This window comes from Pezoporus wallicus, unplaced genomic scaffold (genome assembly GCF_028554395.1).
Source record: "Pezoporus wallicus isolate ANWC-B61680 ecotype Strahan unplaced genomic scaffold, APGP_CSIRO_Pwel_v1 contig_12293, whole genome shotgun sequence".
Lineage (NCBI taxonomy): Eukaryota > Metazoa > Chordata > Aves > Psittaciformes > Psittacidae > Pezoporus > Pezoporus wallicus.
This window is the reverse complement of record NW_026635930.1, coordinates 165787-182334: the sequence shown is the minus strand read 5'-3', so window position 1 is coordinate 182334 and position 16548 is coordinate 165787. Positions and strand designations below refer to the sequence as shown.

General features: G+C 40.5%; 1 protein-coding gene across 1 annotated transcript in view; it reads left to right on the top strand.

Moving 5' to 3' along the window:
• The first annotated feature begins 237 nt into the window (after nucleotides 1–237).
• Nucleotides 238–16548, top strand: part of LOC130593482 (cAMP-dependent protein kinase type II-alpha regulatory subunit-like) — a 56925-nt gene continuing 40614 nt past the window's right edge. Inside the window, exon 1 of the mRNA XM_057398684.1 lies at nucleotides 238–608. Within this exon, the coding sequence (XP_057254667.1) occupies nucleotides 359–608 (250 nt within the window). The 5' untranslated portion in view covers nucleotides 238–358. The remainder of the gene's footprint in view (nucleotides 609–16548) is intronic.

Sequence of the window (16548 nt, the reverse complement as noted above, 5' to 3'; positions counted from 1 at the left end):
GGCCCTCCCAACCCGCCGCGGCACGGCTGGGCTGTGCCCGCCCCTGGGGCCATGCACGCCCCGGGCCCCTTCCCGCCTTACTACCGGTCACCCCATGCCCGCCCCCCGCCACCGCCCTCGCGCCGCGCCTCGCAGTGACGCACGCACTGCTTCCATTGGCCCCGTGCCCGCTGCCGCGCATGCGGACACAGAGACACTCCTTCCCCCCCCTCCCCGCTCCGGCGCGGCTCAGTGTGACCGGAGCGGAGGGTGTCAGTTATCGCCCGCGGAGGGAGGCCCGGAGCCCGGCGCTGCCACCGGCTGCGGTACAGGGGGTGGGGGGAACGTGGCGGCCACCGCCTCCTCTGTCCCCGCTACCATGAACATCGAGATCCCGCCGGGCCTCACTGAGCTGCTGCAGGGTTACACGGTGGAGGTGCTGCGGCACCGGCCGTCCGACCTGCTGGGCTTCGCCGCCGATTACTTCGCCCGCCTGCGAGATGCACGCGACCAGGAGGGCGGTGGCACCCGCAAGGTGGTTAGCTTCGATGGGGAGCCCATGCAGACCGAGTCCAACGGCGAAGAGGAGCCTGACCGCGGCGACGAGGACGACGACTACGATTTCGAACGTGAGTGCCGGCTCTGAGGGGCGGCGGCAAGGGGAGGCTATGGGCGGCAGCGGGCCGGGTTTGGCGTGGTCCTGCCCCCCGGGGATAGGAGGGAAGCAGCTCGGCAGGCCGGCTGGTCTCCTTCGCTCCCCCCCAACCCCGGTGCGGCTGCCCCGGGTGCTCGGGGCTGCGGGACAGATTGAATGGGGAGTGGGGGGGGGGAGGCTGTGGCAGCGTCTCCTCGCAGTACGGCGGCCCCTTGCTGGCTGCACTCAGCGGGGTCCTACCCATCGCCGCTGCTGGCCGTGCACGGAGAGCTGCACCCTTGCAGAGCGGTGCCTCCGGGGGAACTCTGGCTCGCCCTGGCTCTAGGCCCTCCGAGTCCAGCGAGAGGCTCTTTCCCTGTGTGGGGTGTCAGAAAGCAGCTGTAGAGCTGCCGTGTAACCGCTCGAAGTGCGCCTGGGGTCTGAGCGGAGTTATCACTGTGAATCGAGCATACTGCCAAGCATGTGATACGGAAGATCATGTGTTATTGTGCAGTATCTTCTTAACATTTCTGCCATTAAATCGTTGTGAAGAAGTGTGTGTTTTTTCTCGCTGAAGCTGGGGATGTTTATCGCTGCTGTTGCGTGTTTAAAAGGGTTATTATAAAGTATCAAAATAACTTTTTAATCTGTTGCTAAATTGCAAAAATTCAAACCCACCTGTATACTCCTGTTAATACTGTAGCCTCTAAGAAAACATACCCAAGCAGGACAGTGAAACACTACTGTCGGAACACACTGTGTTGTGCAAAGCTCAGTGTTTGTAATTGGGGCTGTAACTGAGCTTTAGTGCAAGATGTTATTTGTTTATGGTGGTACTTGGCATACCCAGAATTTTGGACCTCAGCTTACTGAATGCTCCCGCATTATCAGAAGGTAACTTAAGAGGAGAGGGAAAAGTGGGAAAAGGCATGCTTTCTTTCCCTACACTTCCAGTGCTCTCATTTGGAGATCTTGTGTCCTTGACCTATAATGTGAGTAAAGGTTTCTGACTTTTATTGATAGAGGATCCTCTTTTAGACCCTTTACTCTATGTCACCTTGTGGATGTGGTGTGTTCTTATGTCTGTTCTCTGATTAAGTTTTAAAGAAACAAGGAGAAAGTAAACTGTGGAACAAATCAGTGTTTTTATTAAGGAAGCATTGAGAGACCAGCTATTGCTGCAGCCCTTTCAGGGTGGACACTTTACAAAGTAAAACACAGCTTCTGCTCTTGAAAATACACAACTTAAATATGAGATGGGATATGCGAGAGGACAAGAAAAAAATGTACAGTCAGAAGGCATTAAAAAGCAGTTTGCAGTTACTCTCTAGATGTGAATGTTTATTTTGTCTAAGGAGAGAGAGGTTCTGTTTAGGGTATGCAGAAGAAAACATGAGAGATGAAGAGGAGGACCCTGGTAGTGACTGGGTTGAAGTTCAGGGGATGTGCAAGTGTGAGCACAGATTTATTAAAACAATTACAGTGATTTTGTGTGTCCTGCAACCCAAGCCAGCAATAATATAAAGCACTTCTAAATATAAAAGAAGCTGTAGTTTGTTGTAAAATATTTTAAAATAAAGTTATAGACTGGAAAAATGCAGCATATAGTTGGAGGTAATTGGTTTAGATGTGTCATATCTCTGTATATAGCATTTTCCTTTTCAAAACAACCAAAAAACCATGAACAAAAAACCTCACTCCACCAGAGCTTTGAATGTCATTGAAGGCAACTATTCTATTTCATAATCAGTTTATCTTGTTCTGAGGTTTGCAAGACCTTTTCCAGGGAAGTAAGTGTAAAGTTTTTCTCTTGAATGTTGGCAAGTGAAGTTGAAAGGATCCTCTGAAGTTAAATGTTTACAGATAAATCTGTAAAACATTAGTTGTGGCAAACAGCTTTTCAAATACAGCTTTATGCGATGAGGCTGTGCAAAGCAGCAGTGGTTCCTTTGCTTCAAGTTTCTGCTTATCATCTTTTGATCATCTTAGAGAGAGAATGAAATTAACAAGGCTGGTCCAGTGTCACTTCCTGTAGTCAGAGCCCTTCAGGCAAGTGGCACTGTCCCTAATGCTTCATCTGAAAATCCAGTGCTCTTCCCTCCTTACAGCTTCAAAGACCTGAGGGAGGAAGAGTTCTGTGTTCTGTTGAGCAGCAGGTGAGGGTCTCTCTATAGGGTCAGGAAAACAACTCTTTCATATGTTGTTTAACAGTGTGGGTGGCAGTCAGCTGTGGCTTTGTGTTTTCTAGGTTTTCTGTTGTTAACTGTTGTCATAGAAGGCTTTGATAATGAGTAAATGTTCAGTCAGAGATTCTGTTATCTCTGTCTTCTATGAATGTGACAGGACAGTACTTCTACCTCATTGTGAAAGACCAGATCCTGTGTGCTCATGGACTGCTTAGCATTTAAAGGACACTTAAAGACAGAGGAAACACAAAAAATCTGAGAGTCTCAGATAATCTCGTTCGACAGACCCCAGGTCTGTTTATTAATATTGCATTTTTTTTCATTTTGGACAATTTAGAAAATGCATAATTTCACTGTGTTTTCCTAGGTTAACACTTTGTTAGCTTCCAGTTGCAAAGGCAGGTCAAATGGATGTTTAAGAATGTTTCCATGGCTGTGTTTAAAAAACAAATATGAAATTGTGAGATTATTTTTGTAAAGTATTATGTTAAGAATGTTTGAAGCTTGTTTAAATAACCTGATTGTGTATGTTGTGAGTATGAAAGATGTCTGCACAAATAATGTACTTATCTTCATGTGTCTACTTTTGGCTCAGTATTAAATTTGTCTAGCTCACTTGGCTGCATCTGCATGCTATGAGTTAGAGAACACTTTAGATAAGTTATCTGGGATTTTGGTATGCTTTGAGTACATATAGTACCGAAGTGAGAAGTAGCTTAAAATCAGCATGAGCTCTTGGCCTTTGGTTAAACCATGTGGCAAATGTCTTCATGTAGTCATAGTAACACCAATGGTTCCCTTTCTGCCATAATGGCACTCTGTCAATGTGGTAAAAGTCACTGAAACTAGCTAGGCTACAAAAGAGACTTCTGTTCTCTTGCGTCACTTGGGAAATTGCTTCCAGTTTTATGTTTATTCTCTGACCCTCCCTGGAGTTTCATCCCTCATTTTAATTGGTTTTGTATACGTGATCAAAGGACATCAGGATTTGGCTGTTTAGCAGAGTGTGGAGTGTAATGACTGTGCGGGAAGAAGATGATGATATTGGGGGAAGAACCTCAAGAGACATGTATCCAGTGGGCTGTGGCAGAAAATGTATGCATATGGAGCTTTCCTGAGAGCCTTTATTGGATTGGTGTAAGTGCAGAATTGACAAGTTGCTAGAGTTGCGAAGAGATGCAAGGTGACAGCTTCAGAAGTCAGGCTGAGGACATGACCAAGGACGGATATATATTCTTAAAATATGTCCTTGACCATGACACTTGTGATTTTAACAGGGAACCTCTGGGTGGATGTGTTAAGACAGTGACATTAAAGCCACAGAAATGGTCTGTCCAGTGTTCGAGACAGAGTCTTGGCTTTGGGAAATTTTCTGTTTTGAGTAGCACATATGAAGGCAGGCGGGCAGGTTTCCTTCCCTGTCAGCTGAGGCAGTTGCACAAAGGTGCAAGATGCTGCACTGTTAACTTCCAGTTTTATATCTCCTGATTTGTAATAGTAATCAGTTCATTGAAAAAAAAAAACCCTGTGTGTTTATTCTTGGAGATATCTAACAGCAGAAGTTAAATATTTTGGGGATTATATACTAACTTGAGCAACTTGGATACTGTAACTAATGACAAGTATTTTAATGCAAATTGAGTTTTTCCTTTCCAGGGTTTCACTTTGATATTGAAGGAGAGGTTATGTGCTTTTCAGCTGCTTCCTGAGCAAAAGAGAGCACTCGTAATGTATTGTTTTTAAAATAATAGAGCATACTGAGGAAGATTGTTATGAAGCAAAATGGTGCCTGTGAATCTCTCTGAAGAAGTGTATATAATACTGTTTAGTTCTCCACTGAGCTCCTCAATTAAAATTCAAGGATTAGCTAAATGTCATCTTTAAAACATCAATAGGGTATTTGAGCAGAAGGGAGTATGGAAATGCACTTGTACATCATTAGGTCATGGATGTGATATGGAATAAGAATTCAGTCCATCTTTGAAATATTTCTCTTTTAGCAGGTAATGAAAGTATTTGTACTTGGCTGATATGTCCTGTGGAATTCCTTAGGAATTACTGTGCTACATTAATCACAAAGTGTTTACACTTTTTCTGCATTAGCTTGCAGGTCAGGCCTCATTCCTTGCTGACTTCCCGAAATAATTCTAAGGAAATTTGCATGGTGGAAGTCAGATGATGTGAAAATTTCTGAAGGATAGCATAAGGAGAATAGTGGTCCTTCAGAAGAATACTGTTCAAGTGTTCAGATGTAACTCATATTCATGGGTTATTGCACATGTTCCTATGAGTTACTGTCAGCTTTAAAATGAAAGTGCTTTAAACTTTTTAGTAGTACTTTCACCTGCCTACTTCCTCCGTAATTGCGAATTTACTGGGAATAAAGCACAGGAGCTCTCCTGGTCTTTTTTGGTTTGTTGTTTTTTGTGTTGTTAACATTAAAAGAGCCTCTCCTTGCAGAACATCTTTTTTTTTTCTTTTTTTTTTTTTTTTTTACAATATCTTTGCATTGTGTAAAGCAAATTGAGTCCAAAGAATAGCTGCTCTATTTAAAATCTCCATAGCAGAGTGGGCACATTCATAATCCGATAATTACTAGTGCTCCATCTTTTTTACTTTTCTCTTTTTTTCCTTTGAAATTTGTTTGACTGACTCATGTGGCTTAATAGCTTAATAGTAATTATAATAAAGGTGGTTTGTGCTCTACTGAAATAGTGTCTAGATTTCTAGGGGAGTGGAGGAAGTAGCTCGGGGCTATGATCTAACTGTATCGGGTCTTTGAGTTTAGTATACTAAGAAAGAAATACACATGCTTTCTTTATCATATGTTTTAGAAGGGTGTATGTGTGTGCAGGTTGAGCAACCTGGAGGTGTAGGAGCTTTAGAGTTTTATTTATTACTTGATCTCCATCAGTAACATGAAATCAGTTACAAAGCGAAGTATTAATGATGCATCCATATTTTAAGAATATATTTCTGCATTTAATTTTCTAATTTTAGTAGGCCTTGGCAGCATAGTGCATGTTGAACGTGTTTAACATAAAAAATACCAAGTGAAAGATTGCTGTTGTGCTGTACCTGCGTGTACCTTTGCTTTTGCAGCAGCAGTTCTCACTGACTAAAATTTGAAGGATAAACTACAGCTAGTACTAATGTAACTTCATTCCTTGTATTTCTCTTGTTCACACAGGGGAACTTTGAAGGTAAAGTAAGTATTAAGGGAGACTGATTTCAGTTCTCTTTAGTTACTTGGACAATATCTAACGCTTTTTTCTGGGCATCTTTTTGCTTCTGTATTTGCTTATCACAAAGGAATTGCTTTCCAGCATTTGTGTTCAAGTTTGTACTTGATTACAAAGTTAGACTAGGAATTGTTTTTGTTGGTTAAGTGACATAGTTCTAAGGAAGTCACTGTATCTCAACAGAGCCTGAAGAAAGGGTTCATCAGGAATCTTCAGTACAAATGACACTTTAATTAAAATACAGGTGTAATATATCCTTCTTCACTGAGATGGTAAAATAACTGCAGCTATAAAGTGAAGGGACAGAAGCTGCTGACTGAGAAACAGAATAGTAGATGAGTTGCCTGAAATTCAGAGGGTGCTGAGGCACTGGCATAGGGTGCCCAGAAGAGCTGTGGCTGCCTCATCCCTGGCAGTGTTCAAGGCCAGGTTGGACACAGGGACTTGGAGCAACCTGGTCTAGTGGAAGGTGTCCCTGCCTGTGGCAGGGAGTTGGAGCTGGATGAGCTTCAAGCTGCCTTCCAACACAAACCAGTCTGGGGTTCTGTGTTGCTAAATGTATATAGTTTTACATCGGGAAGGAGGAACTTCTGTGTTAAAAGATTAATTTCTTGCGATTTTGCCATAGTTATTTACAGGGTTATTTGTATCATCCTCTTATCAGCACTGTTATTACTCCTATACCATCTGTTAAACAGTCCTTATAATCTCTCGAGAAAGGTATCCTCTTATTCCAGTTTGTTCTTAGTGTGTTGACATAATTGTTGTGCTGAGTGATCTGCATATTCTAAAATGAGAGGAAGCAAGTAATAGTTTCTTTTTTAATTTCTTTTAAATTAATATTTGCAGTCTTAAATGAATTAATTTTAAATTAATAATTGTGGTTGTGTGCTAGTAACTTCACTTAACTGTTAAGCTTGATATTTCCTGAAAGAGCTTTTGGTACTAGCTATAACTACATAGCTAAATTAAATTCTGGATGTGGTTTCCACTCTTCTTAGTAACCTGCTGTTACTTTGGGCACATAGAAACTGCATTACTCTGTGTACTAGCCTCTATAAAGAGCGTAACTGACTATAAGGGAAGAGGATAAGTAACCCTTGTAAACAGTGGGTGAGTTCTGAAAAGCTTGTGTTTCCATGCTGAAAACATTTACTGTAAGAAAAATTGTATGAAGCATATAAAATGGGATTCTTCTAGCCAGTTCTAAAATGAAGCTAAAGGAAATGATTGTATTGCAATACTAGATATTGTACTGAATACTAGCTTAGTTAACTGCTATTTTTTGTTACATTTAATAAACTAGTATTAGATTGCTGAGACAATTCTGTCAGTATTGCAGAGTGCCATCTTCCCCTTCTGCTAATACTGACGTTCAGTTGTACCCTCTTACCTAAAATAGAACAATGGAGATCTCGGGAAAGAGGAGGAGACAATGGGAGAACAAGCTCACTTCCAATTATTCGCCAGTCAGTCATTAAACAGCATTAATGTTTAACAAAGAGCAGTTGCTCATTATTCAGATTAAGACTGGAATTGTAGCCAAGATGAGCTATGAATATTTCTCACTGGCTTTAGGAATGTTTTCAACTTCATGAATGATCATTCATATTTTTTTCTGAAAGAAGAGGGGCATAATGACAAATGTAACTCTTAACAAATGTAGTGGTTCCTCTTCTAGAAGGTTGTTATTCCTGCTTCTGTCATGGTCTTTACATACTGTTCCATGCCTGGCTTTGCATCAGTGCTTCTTTGGTATGTAACAATTGTTTGGTGGGTTTTGATACATGAAGATTCTTTATTTCACATAGGTTTATTCCCCCCCCCCCCCCCCCCCCCCAGGTACCATCAGTTCCACAGCAAGTGCTGTGCACTCTTCTGCACTCTGCATTTTTAGTATCTTTAGGCATCACTGTGATGTAAAACAGACAAGGTAAATCATAAATCAGAACAACATTGGTTGGGAAAATAGCTAGTGAGGAATTTGAGAAATCTGAGTTTAGACAAAACATTCATGTGTAAAAGACTCTTGCACCAAGATACTAATTCTGTGAAAGGGTATTGGCTTATGAGATCATTTAGTGCAGAAGTATCCTTTTCTTTTAAAAGTATGGATCTGAAAGAGGGAGTATCAGGTGTAAACCCCAGAAATGTGTTACACAGAACAGTCAGCTGCTTTGTGGTCATTTCTGTTTTTTCTGTGAGGTTGTGAAAATTGTGGTGATCATGGAAGTGTTCTTTGTGTGCTATAGTGGGTAGGATACTTAGGAGATTTAGAAGAAAGCAAGCCTGACTTACAGTTATACTGCTAGGGTTTGGACTCTGTTTAATAAATATGCAATGTCATGTATAATAAAGCCCAGCATTGTGTTAGCAGATTTGCTACTAGCCTTTTTCATACTGGAGCATTGCTTTTCTATGTAGAAATTGCAAATGATGAGTAGTAGCAATTCTGCTCTGAGTATAGACTTGGAAATACTCTTTAGGGAAGTAGACTTATCTAGGAGCAGTCTGCCTTCAAGGTATGTGAAAAGGACTGCAGGTATTCCTCCTGCAGCATGACTTTTATGGTAATTTAACAACAACCAAGCTTGAGTTTTATACTACACTTTGTTCTCTCCTTCTATTTCCTGTTAACTTTCTGAGGGTGGCTTGAAGAACAGCTTTGCTTCTTGTCGGAAGATACAGAGCCTGCAGGAACTCAGTTTCCAATTGGCATGATGTCAGGTTTCGTTCTGAGGTCATCTTACAACACCCTGAAACCTTATACTGCTTTTTGGGTGTCCAAACCAAGATGGCCTCTGATCAGGCACCTTACCAGCAAAATTGAGTCGTTTGTGGCAAAATCTCTCTCTAAACTGTTGCGTGAAGAAGAATTAGTATTACAGGTTGGAGATGAAGCACTGGTTTTGGTGAAGAGATGTTCTCCCATCGGTAACTGTGTCTGTCCTTTGAATCTGAGTAGTCAGTGAAGGATTGCAAAGCTTAAAGTTCTGCTCCTATTGTTGCAGAACATCCTAAAAACATGTATGGAGTTTGTGTGTGGGGGAAACTGTGTGGGTTTTAGATGGGGGTTGAGAAACTACTCAGTATTTTTCCTATGTATTTTTCAGTAGTCTGTAGTGTGAAGTTCCTTGTTCTTGGTGATTGTATATTGACAGACTGCTACAAAGCAGGATGTCACAATGGCCCTTCATTTCCATTTTGGTTCTTCCTCCCTTGGGATAGCATATTGTTTTCTGCTTCCTATTGAGAAAACTGTATTCCATAGATGAGATTTTAGGAAAATTAAAATATAAATATTTGTCTGTTTTTTTCCTGTTGGGGCTCCAGTAAACACTGCCACTTGTGTGGCAGCACTGAGCATTCAGGAAGAGTTGCTTCCTCAAGAATGTGCTCTAGTGTTAGGAACTAGTGGGTCTCAGGTTGTCATAGATATGGGGAGCATCTCTCTATGAAAGATGTCTTGTGAGCAGCCCTGGAACGAAAATGCAAAGATAATGGAGTTTCCTGTTTCACTTTCCCTTTTTTCCCTTTTTTTTTTTTTCCTTTTGACAATAATTGTTGAGAAACAGTTGTTTAACATTTTATGTTATCAAAGTTTTTGATTAAAATTCATAAGTATTTGTAATACTCAAAGCATTCTCAGGGAGAAGTTACGAAAGAGTAAAAAAAAAAAAAGGCAGATTAACATTCAGTCTTGTGACACCTTTGGGGAAGGGTGAGGGAAAGATTCTCCAGATTGTGTTCCAAAATGCTAAAACTTAGGAGTGTTTGGGGTGGTGGTGTTATTTGACTGCAGTTTCTGAAGCATACAGAAATTAAACATCACTGGATGTAGTTTGTATAATGATTTAAAATCTAATCTTGAGGTTGTGTAACTTCATGATAAACAGCCGTAAACTGGGCTTCAGTTTCTCTTCTATTCTGTACGAGCATCTCATATCCTTGTGAAGTAATTAAAATGTTTTCAGCAGCAAGAAATTAAAGAGTTGTGCCTTGTGTAATTTTTTCACAGCACCATGAAATAGTATTTTTATGATGTGTACTGTTTTTGCTAGTGGGTGTTTTAGCTTTTACATGCAGACACTCTTAACTTCCCATACTTAAAAGATTCACAACGCGTATCATTTGTTTTGAACTCCTAACAGTAACTATGGGGAGCTTTATACTAGAAGTTCTGCTACTGAAAATCAGTTTATGTGGAAGCTGAACCATGTAGCCTTTGCCACCTGCTACAGCTCATTTTGGTCAGGGAATTTCTTTTTATTGTTATTGGCAAATGAATGTTAACTTGTGCCCTCTTGCACGGGCTTCAAACGTTCATGAGCATTGTAGGTGCAGTGCTTGGGGACATGGTTTAGTGGTGCACTTGGCAATGCTGAGTTAATGGTTGGACTTGATGATCTTAAAGGTCTTTTCCAACCTAGATGATTCTGTAAAAGAGGATTTTCCCTGGTTTGGGGAGAGCACACTGATTTTTACTGTTTTCCCTTTTTAGGCAACAGGACAAATCCATCTGTCTTCACCTTTCCTCTTTCCCCAAAATCCTCTTCCTGTGAAAGTACACAGGATGCAGTTATTGAAAATGGGGGGGGGGGGGGGCAGGGCTTGTCTGTCAAAATACTTTTTAACATGGAGTTTACTTTTTTTTACAGCTATATGTTTTAAGTAAACTTTACTGATGCTGATTTAATCTTGCTAGAAGTGTAAATACAAAGGAAGAGAAGCTATAAAATACATTTTTTTGAGATGTGGTGCAGAAGTTATTTTTGCTCATCATTTGGTTGTACATCACAACTTGAAGAGGGCCTAGATTAGAAGTTTTAACTTTTTTAAATTTCAAAATGTATATGTTTTAAAATCTACTCAGATTTATTTATACTTTTATTTATTGAAAGAAGCTCAGTGAATTATATCTGAATGGTATATAATAATTCACAACATCCACTTGTAAATTATTGATGAATATAATTGTACTGGTAATGAAGTAGTACTTCATCTTGTATAAATGCAGAGTCACAGAACTGCTAGAGATGTTAGGGATACTTCTGTAGAATCCATGACACTCTTCTGTACCTTCCATCTCATTGCTTTTGGACACTCCTCAATGTGCTATCCGTCATTCTCCAACAGAGCTGAGGCTGTGCTGCTCGCTGCAGCAATGTGGGAGGGCTGGGTCCCTCGTAAAGCAGTGGATATTGCACCCAAGAGATGAAGGGAAGCGAGGCAGAAAACCTTGTACCCAGCGCTCTGATTCCAGAGCTACCACTACAGGATAAAATCCTGCAAATCTTGTGTACCTCTTCTGCCATTAATGTAGATAAATCTGTATAGAGGGCACAAGCTGTTAGTTTGTGTGAGGTTTTTTTTGTGGTTTTGTTTGTTTTGCCCCTTTTTTTTAAACTTCAAAGCCGATAACTTCACTTGCAAGGATATCTGGGACTTCTCACAAAAAACTGACCAAGGTTTTCTGGTTTTGGTTATTAAAAAAGTGTGATACGATGCACGGTACAATTTCTTCTCCAAATACTTTTTTTTTTCCAACATATCACACATGGGGACACTCGTTCTTTGAATACACTTGTTTTATTTCAGAAATCAACACATCTTTGGTCTATTTTTAAGCACGCAATTAAAAAAACCCATGTTAATCAGCCTTCAAGAAGCATTAAGGTTGAAACGATCTTTTGAGAGAGGCTGGTTTGAGAAAGGTCATTCATGAACACTACAGGCAAGAGCGAGTCCTCAGTGGTGGTTATGTGTACAAGATGGAGTGCTAAATGTCAGAAAACAGTGAAGTGGGTAAGGCTGCAGAGGCTATGCAGATAATCAGCTGATAATAGATGCCTCTTGTGACACTGGCTAAGAAGGCTGATACATATGTTGAGGTTTGTTTAGGATGTGGGTGCTTGTTGGCTTTTACATGGCATTAAGAGAATAAGAACTTTAGTATGTTGTGGTAGGGATGAGAGACTCCAGAAACTCTCTGAGCAAATTGTGCTAGTGCTTGATCACCCTCAGAGTAAAGTATTTCATTATGGTAGATGGACCCTCCTGTGTTTCAGTTGTGCCTGTTGGCTCTTGTCCTGTCACTGGGTACAGTTAAAAAGAGCTTGGCTCCATTGTCTTTGCACTTTCCCTTCAGGTGCTAATAAGAGCTCCTGTGAGCCTCATCTTCTCTAGGCTAACAGTCCCAGGTTTTTCGACCTGTCCTCACACAAGAGGAGTTCCAGTCCCTTCTCCATCTTTGTAGCCCTTTGTTGGATTTGCTCTGGTATGTCCATGTATCTCTTCTACTGGGGAGCTTGGGACTGGATGAAGGGCTGAGCAGAAAGAAAGGATCACCTACATCAACTTGGGAACACTGCTCCTAATGCAACGCAGGATAGCAGGAAACCAGCATGTCTTGCCTACTCTATACAAGTGTACTTATGCCCTAATTTAAATGTGGATGTGTGAGATTAGGCTCTGAATCAGTTTGAAGTAACACTTGATGCTGGTGTTTCTAATTGAAATTCGTTTTGCTCTTTTATACAGATCAGATGATAGCACAACCCATTCCAGCTTTGTCTTCTGTAAAAACATTCTTATGTTTCATCATCCAGATCAGTAATGACAGTAGGAATTGGTAATGAAATTAGAAGTAACCCAACCAAAGAATTCTGGGCTCTTATGTGCCTCCTGTTTTAGCTGTAAGATGCTATTCTTAATGCTGCCTAGGTACCTGTAATTATACTATCCTGAGCTCAGGTTGACCTGGCAAGTATAGCTGTGTAACATCCATGCTGGTTATATAAAACATCATCCCCTGTCAGTGTTGCTTCTTGTTTCTGCCGAGCTTCAAATCTCCTTTGTAATTTTTTCTTCTAAATTGCTCTTTTTTGTGGTTCAGTTATAGCTGTTTCTTGCTGTCACATGAGATACAGTACCTGACTTTGAGAGTGGTTCTAATCTGTTTTGTCTGAGACTGTAATAGCTAAGAGGCAAAAGGAAAAGCTTGTTATAATGCATCTCATCTGTAACTGCCCACATTAATTCTTCCTTTCTGTTCAGTGGCAACTTGAGCAGACCAGCTGTGTATCAGTGATGAAGAAGCAAAGCCCAACCCTTTTTTTCCTTTTCATTGAACAGATTGGAAGTGCTGCTGCAGTCAGTGGTCATCAGTCAGCTTGTTGTGTGCTCAGGTTTGGGACTCAAACCTTGCCCTGTCCTCTGATTATTTTTTTTTCTTTGTTACCCTTCCACTGTTAAGTGTTTTAAAACGGTGGTGGATGTGCAGGTACAGGTTGGATGTGTCTCTATGCCGTGAACACAAGCAATCGCATCTTTCCCTTATGTGTATTTCAGTTATTTATGTTGGAAGCTAAGCAGTATCTGTTAAACCAGTTACTCTATCACAGAAGGGCACTGGAGTTAGGGGAGTTGGATCGTAATGACTTCCTGTTCGGATGTTGCCTCTACTTCTGTAATTGTTGTGGCAACACAGTCATGTCTTAATGACTTGAAGTTTCCTTAGGTTTGTGACAAAGTGTTTGTTATACCATGGTAAAGATGTAGAAGACAAATTCCCCAAGAAAATGTGTATTTCATGACAAGCAAGTCTTGCTGTTCTTAAAGTTCCCGTGTCCCTTTTACCTACTGATAAGATTTAAATAACTTGCAATGTCTAACATCAGTTTGGCCATGTTAACAACTAGTTGTTTATGCTGGACAGATAGCTTGAGTGTAACTACTCACACACATACACTTTTCTCTATATAGATTGCTGATCACTGCCTCATTTGTCAGAAACGTACAGAAGAGACAAGCTGAAAATATGTATATGATTGTAATAAAGTAATTTTTTGTTACCATGGGAAGGATTTGAAGCAAATGATGATGCTATTAGCTCAAGGGATTGGGGGTTTTGTGCTAATAAAAGGTAACTATATTGTTCATTCTAGAATAATTAGTCTTATGTTGTAGGAGAGTGTCTTGAATCACTGAGCACACCTGTAAATGGAATTCTTTTATTCAGGTGCTCTTACATACATAGCAGTTCTTCAGTTTTAGATACTTATGAATACTTCAAGCTTCACTACACAATTTCAGTTGCACTGAAGTCCAGTTTTCTTTGTCCTCTTTTGTGTACAAGTTAGATTTGCTTAAATATCCATCATAATGTTAGCGTTCAGTTGTATCATTTTTTTGGCTTTCTGAAAACTATGGCTGAATATGAACCGTATTTTGCTAATAAGTAGTTTAAAGTGATAGTATACTAGCTAGTAAACCTTAGGTATGGATGGCATTGTAAAACTGTTTCATGATAGTAAATATTTGATTTTTCAAGATACCTTTTAAGGCCTGATACCACATTATTTAAAGACACTGTCAGTAGGACTTTATACTAAGCCTGCCAAGCAGCTGCCAAGTGCTGATAGCCAACATTTACATTCAGTGTTGTGTGATGGTAGCTGTGACATGATTCCAATTAAAACTTGGTCTGCACACTGCAGATGTCTTTTGAATATTAATGTGTACTACAGACGGAGCAGATGGAATGTCTTTAAAATACAATGCAGTGATTGTAAAATTAAGGTTGGGTTCTGGTGGAAACTGAGAGGCAGTCAAAATTAATCTTTTTCTCCTTGTTTTTCATTGCTAAACCTCAAGAATATCTGTGTATAGTCATCATCTGATGTATAGCTATCATCTTTCTTCACATATAGGAGGATCTTGACTCTTCATTGTGCATCCAAATAAAAATACAGGATTATGCCTCAGAGAAGTTGTCATAAATGCCATATGTACCTAGAAAACTATTAGGAACACAAGCAGTATTTTCTGTGCCTTAAAATATGTCTCCGCCTAAAGGACAAAAATGAGGCAGTAGATAACTGTTGAAATGCAAGATGTCCATGAGTTACCTGAGGTTTTCATTGAGAAAAGCTGTGTAAAATTATCTATAGGGGTGTGTGTTCATGAGGGTTGTATTAGGAAAAGTTCATTCTGAGCAGGAGGGGTAGTATAAAACTGAAGAGCATGACAAGACCATCAGTGGTGCACTGCAGTGTTGCAAACCCAAAGCCAGCTGTTACAAAACAGCAGCAATCCAGCTGTGAAAGTGTGTGGATTAATTACCTAAGCATTTACCATGCTTATGTGGCAGGCCTTGAGCTATGAAGTAAAGCCTTGCTAGTAGAAATATATTGAAAGTCTTGGATCACAGGGTCAGTGTGGTATTGAAACAGAAAGGAGAAGGGTTTTGGTGTTGAGTGGGAATTTAACTTTCCTTTTTGCTGCTGCAGTATTTTCAAATCTAGACCACAGTGAGACTGAGCACAGAGAGTTTGGGGGAGCACAGCAGTGAGGGGTGAGGAGGAGCTGTGTCTGGACCTCACTCATACTGGTTTAGATGATGATGTCCCACACCAATGTGTGGATGCCATTTCCCTGAGGGAGAAGTGTAGAAATTGCCTGGTGAATCAGGCTTGTCTGGCATGAGAGGACTTCAGTGGGTTGTTGCTCTCATTAAAGTTTTCATAATGTTTAATGCATTCAGTTGTTCAGGATAATGGTGGGACTTTTAATTAGGCTTCTGAAAATGGGAAAACCAAGTCATTTGGCTGATTTCATTGGCAGGTTGGGAGTGACTTAGACTGTGCTCTTTGGGGCAGTGACTTGCCTACCTTAGGCTTACGCTTAGCTCTGTGCTGGGATAGAATGCAAATTTAATAATAGTGAAATATATAAGAGTTTGTCTCAAGTTCTTGTGCTTTTTTGTTCTGGCTTTATTCACATTACGTGGACCTGTGTACAGTTCATTAGTCTGTGGAAAGAGATTTATGCAAGAGGCACAGTTGGAAATCATAAAAACAGAGTAGCTTACTAGTCATAGTTAAATGACATTTCTTGTGACTCACTTAGAAATTGTCTCCAGGTATGTGTGGTGAACCTCAGCCTCGCAAGGCAGTCAAAAGAGGTTGAAATTATGTCAATTTGCAAGATAGAGTAGTGGTTTTGCACCTTATAACCAATCAAAGGATAGAAATGTGGTCAGAAGTCTTTAGGTTTGATGCTTTAGGAGGTACAAAGATGTGAAGTTCAACCTTCTAAGTGTCTTAGAAATCAAAGCTGTAGTAAAAAATGAATTGAAATACAGAAGTGTTGCTTTAAAAGAACTGTACTTGTCAAATGTTGCTTCAGACAGCACTTCTGAAGCTTTCACTTTCTGAAGCTTTTACCCAAAAGATTTCAATCAAAATATGTCTTCATTACATTTCAAAGGTCTTAAATACCCTGAAGTATCAATCCTCCCACCTCATACGTCTGTGATTTCTGGTGGGATGGGAGCGTGGTAAATAAAGAGGTGATGTTTGAAAGCAGGATTGGAGGGATGGAAGGGAAGAATCAAGAGGCTTGGCAAGAGGCTTGCATGTAGACATGAGGGTCACTTGCCTGGGTTTCTTACTGATTGGGAAATGCTTCATGGTTCCCTAGATAAGATGCAACTGTCTTTTCCTGT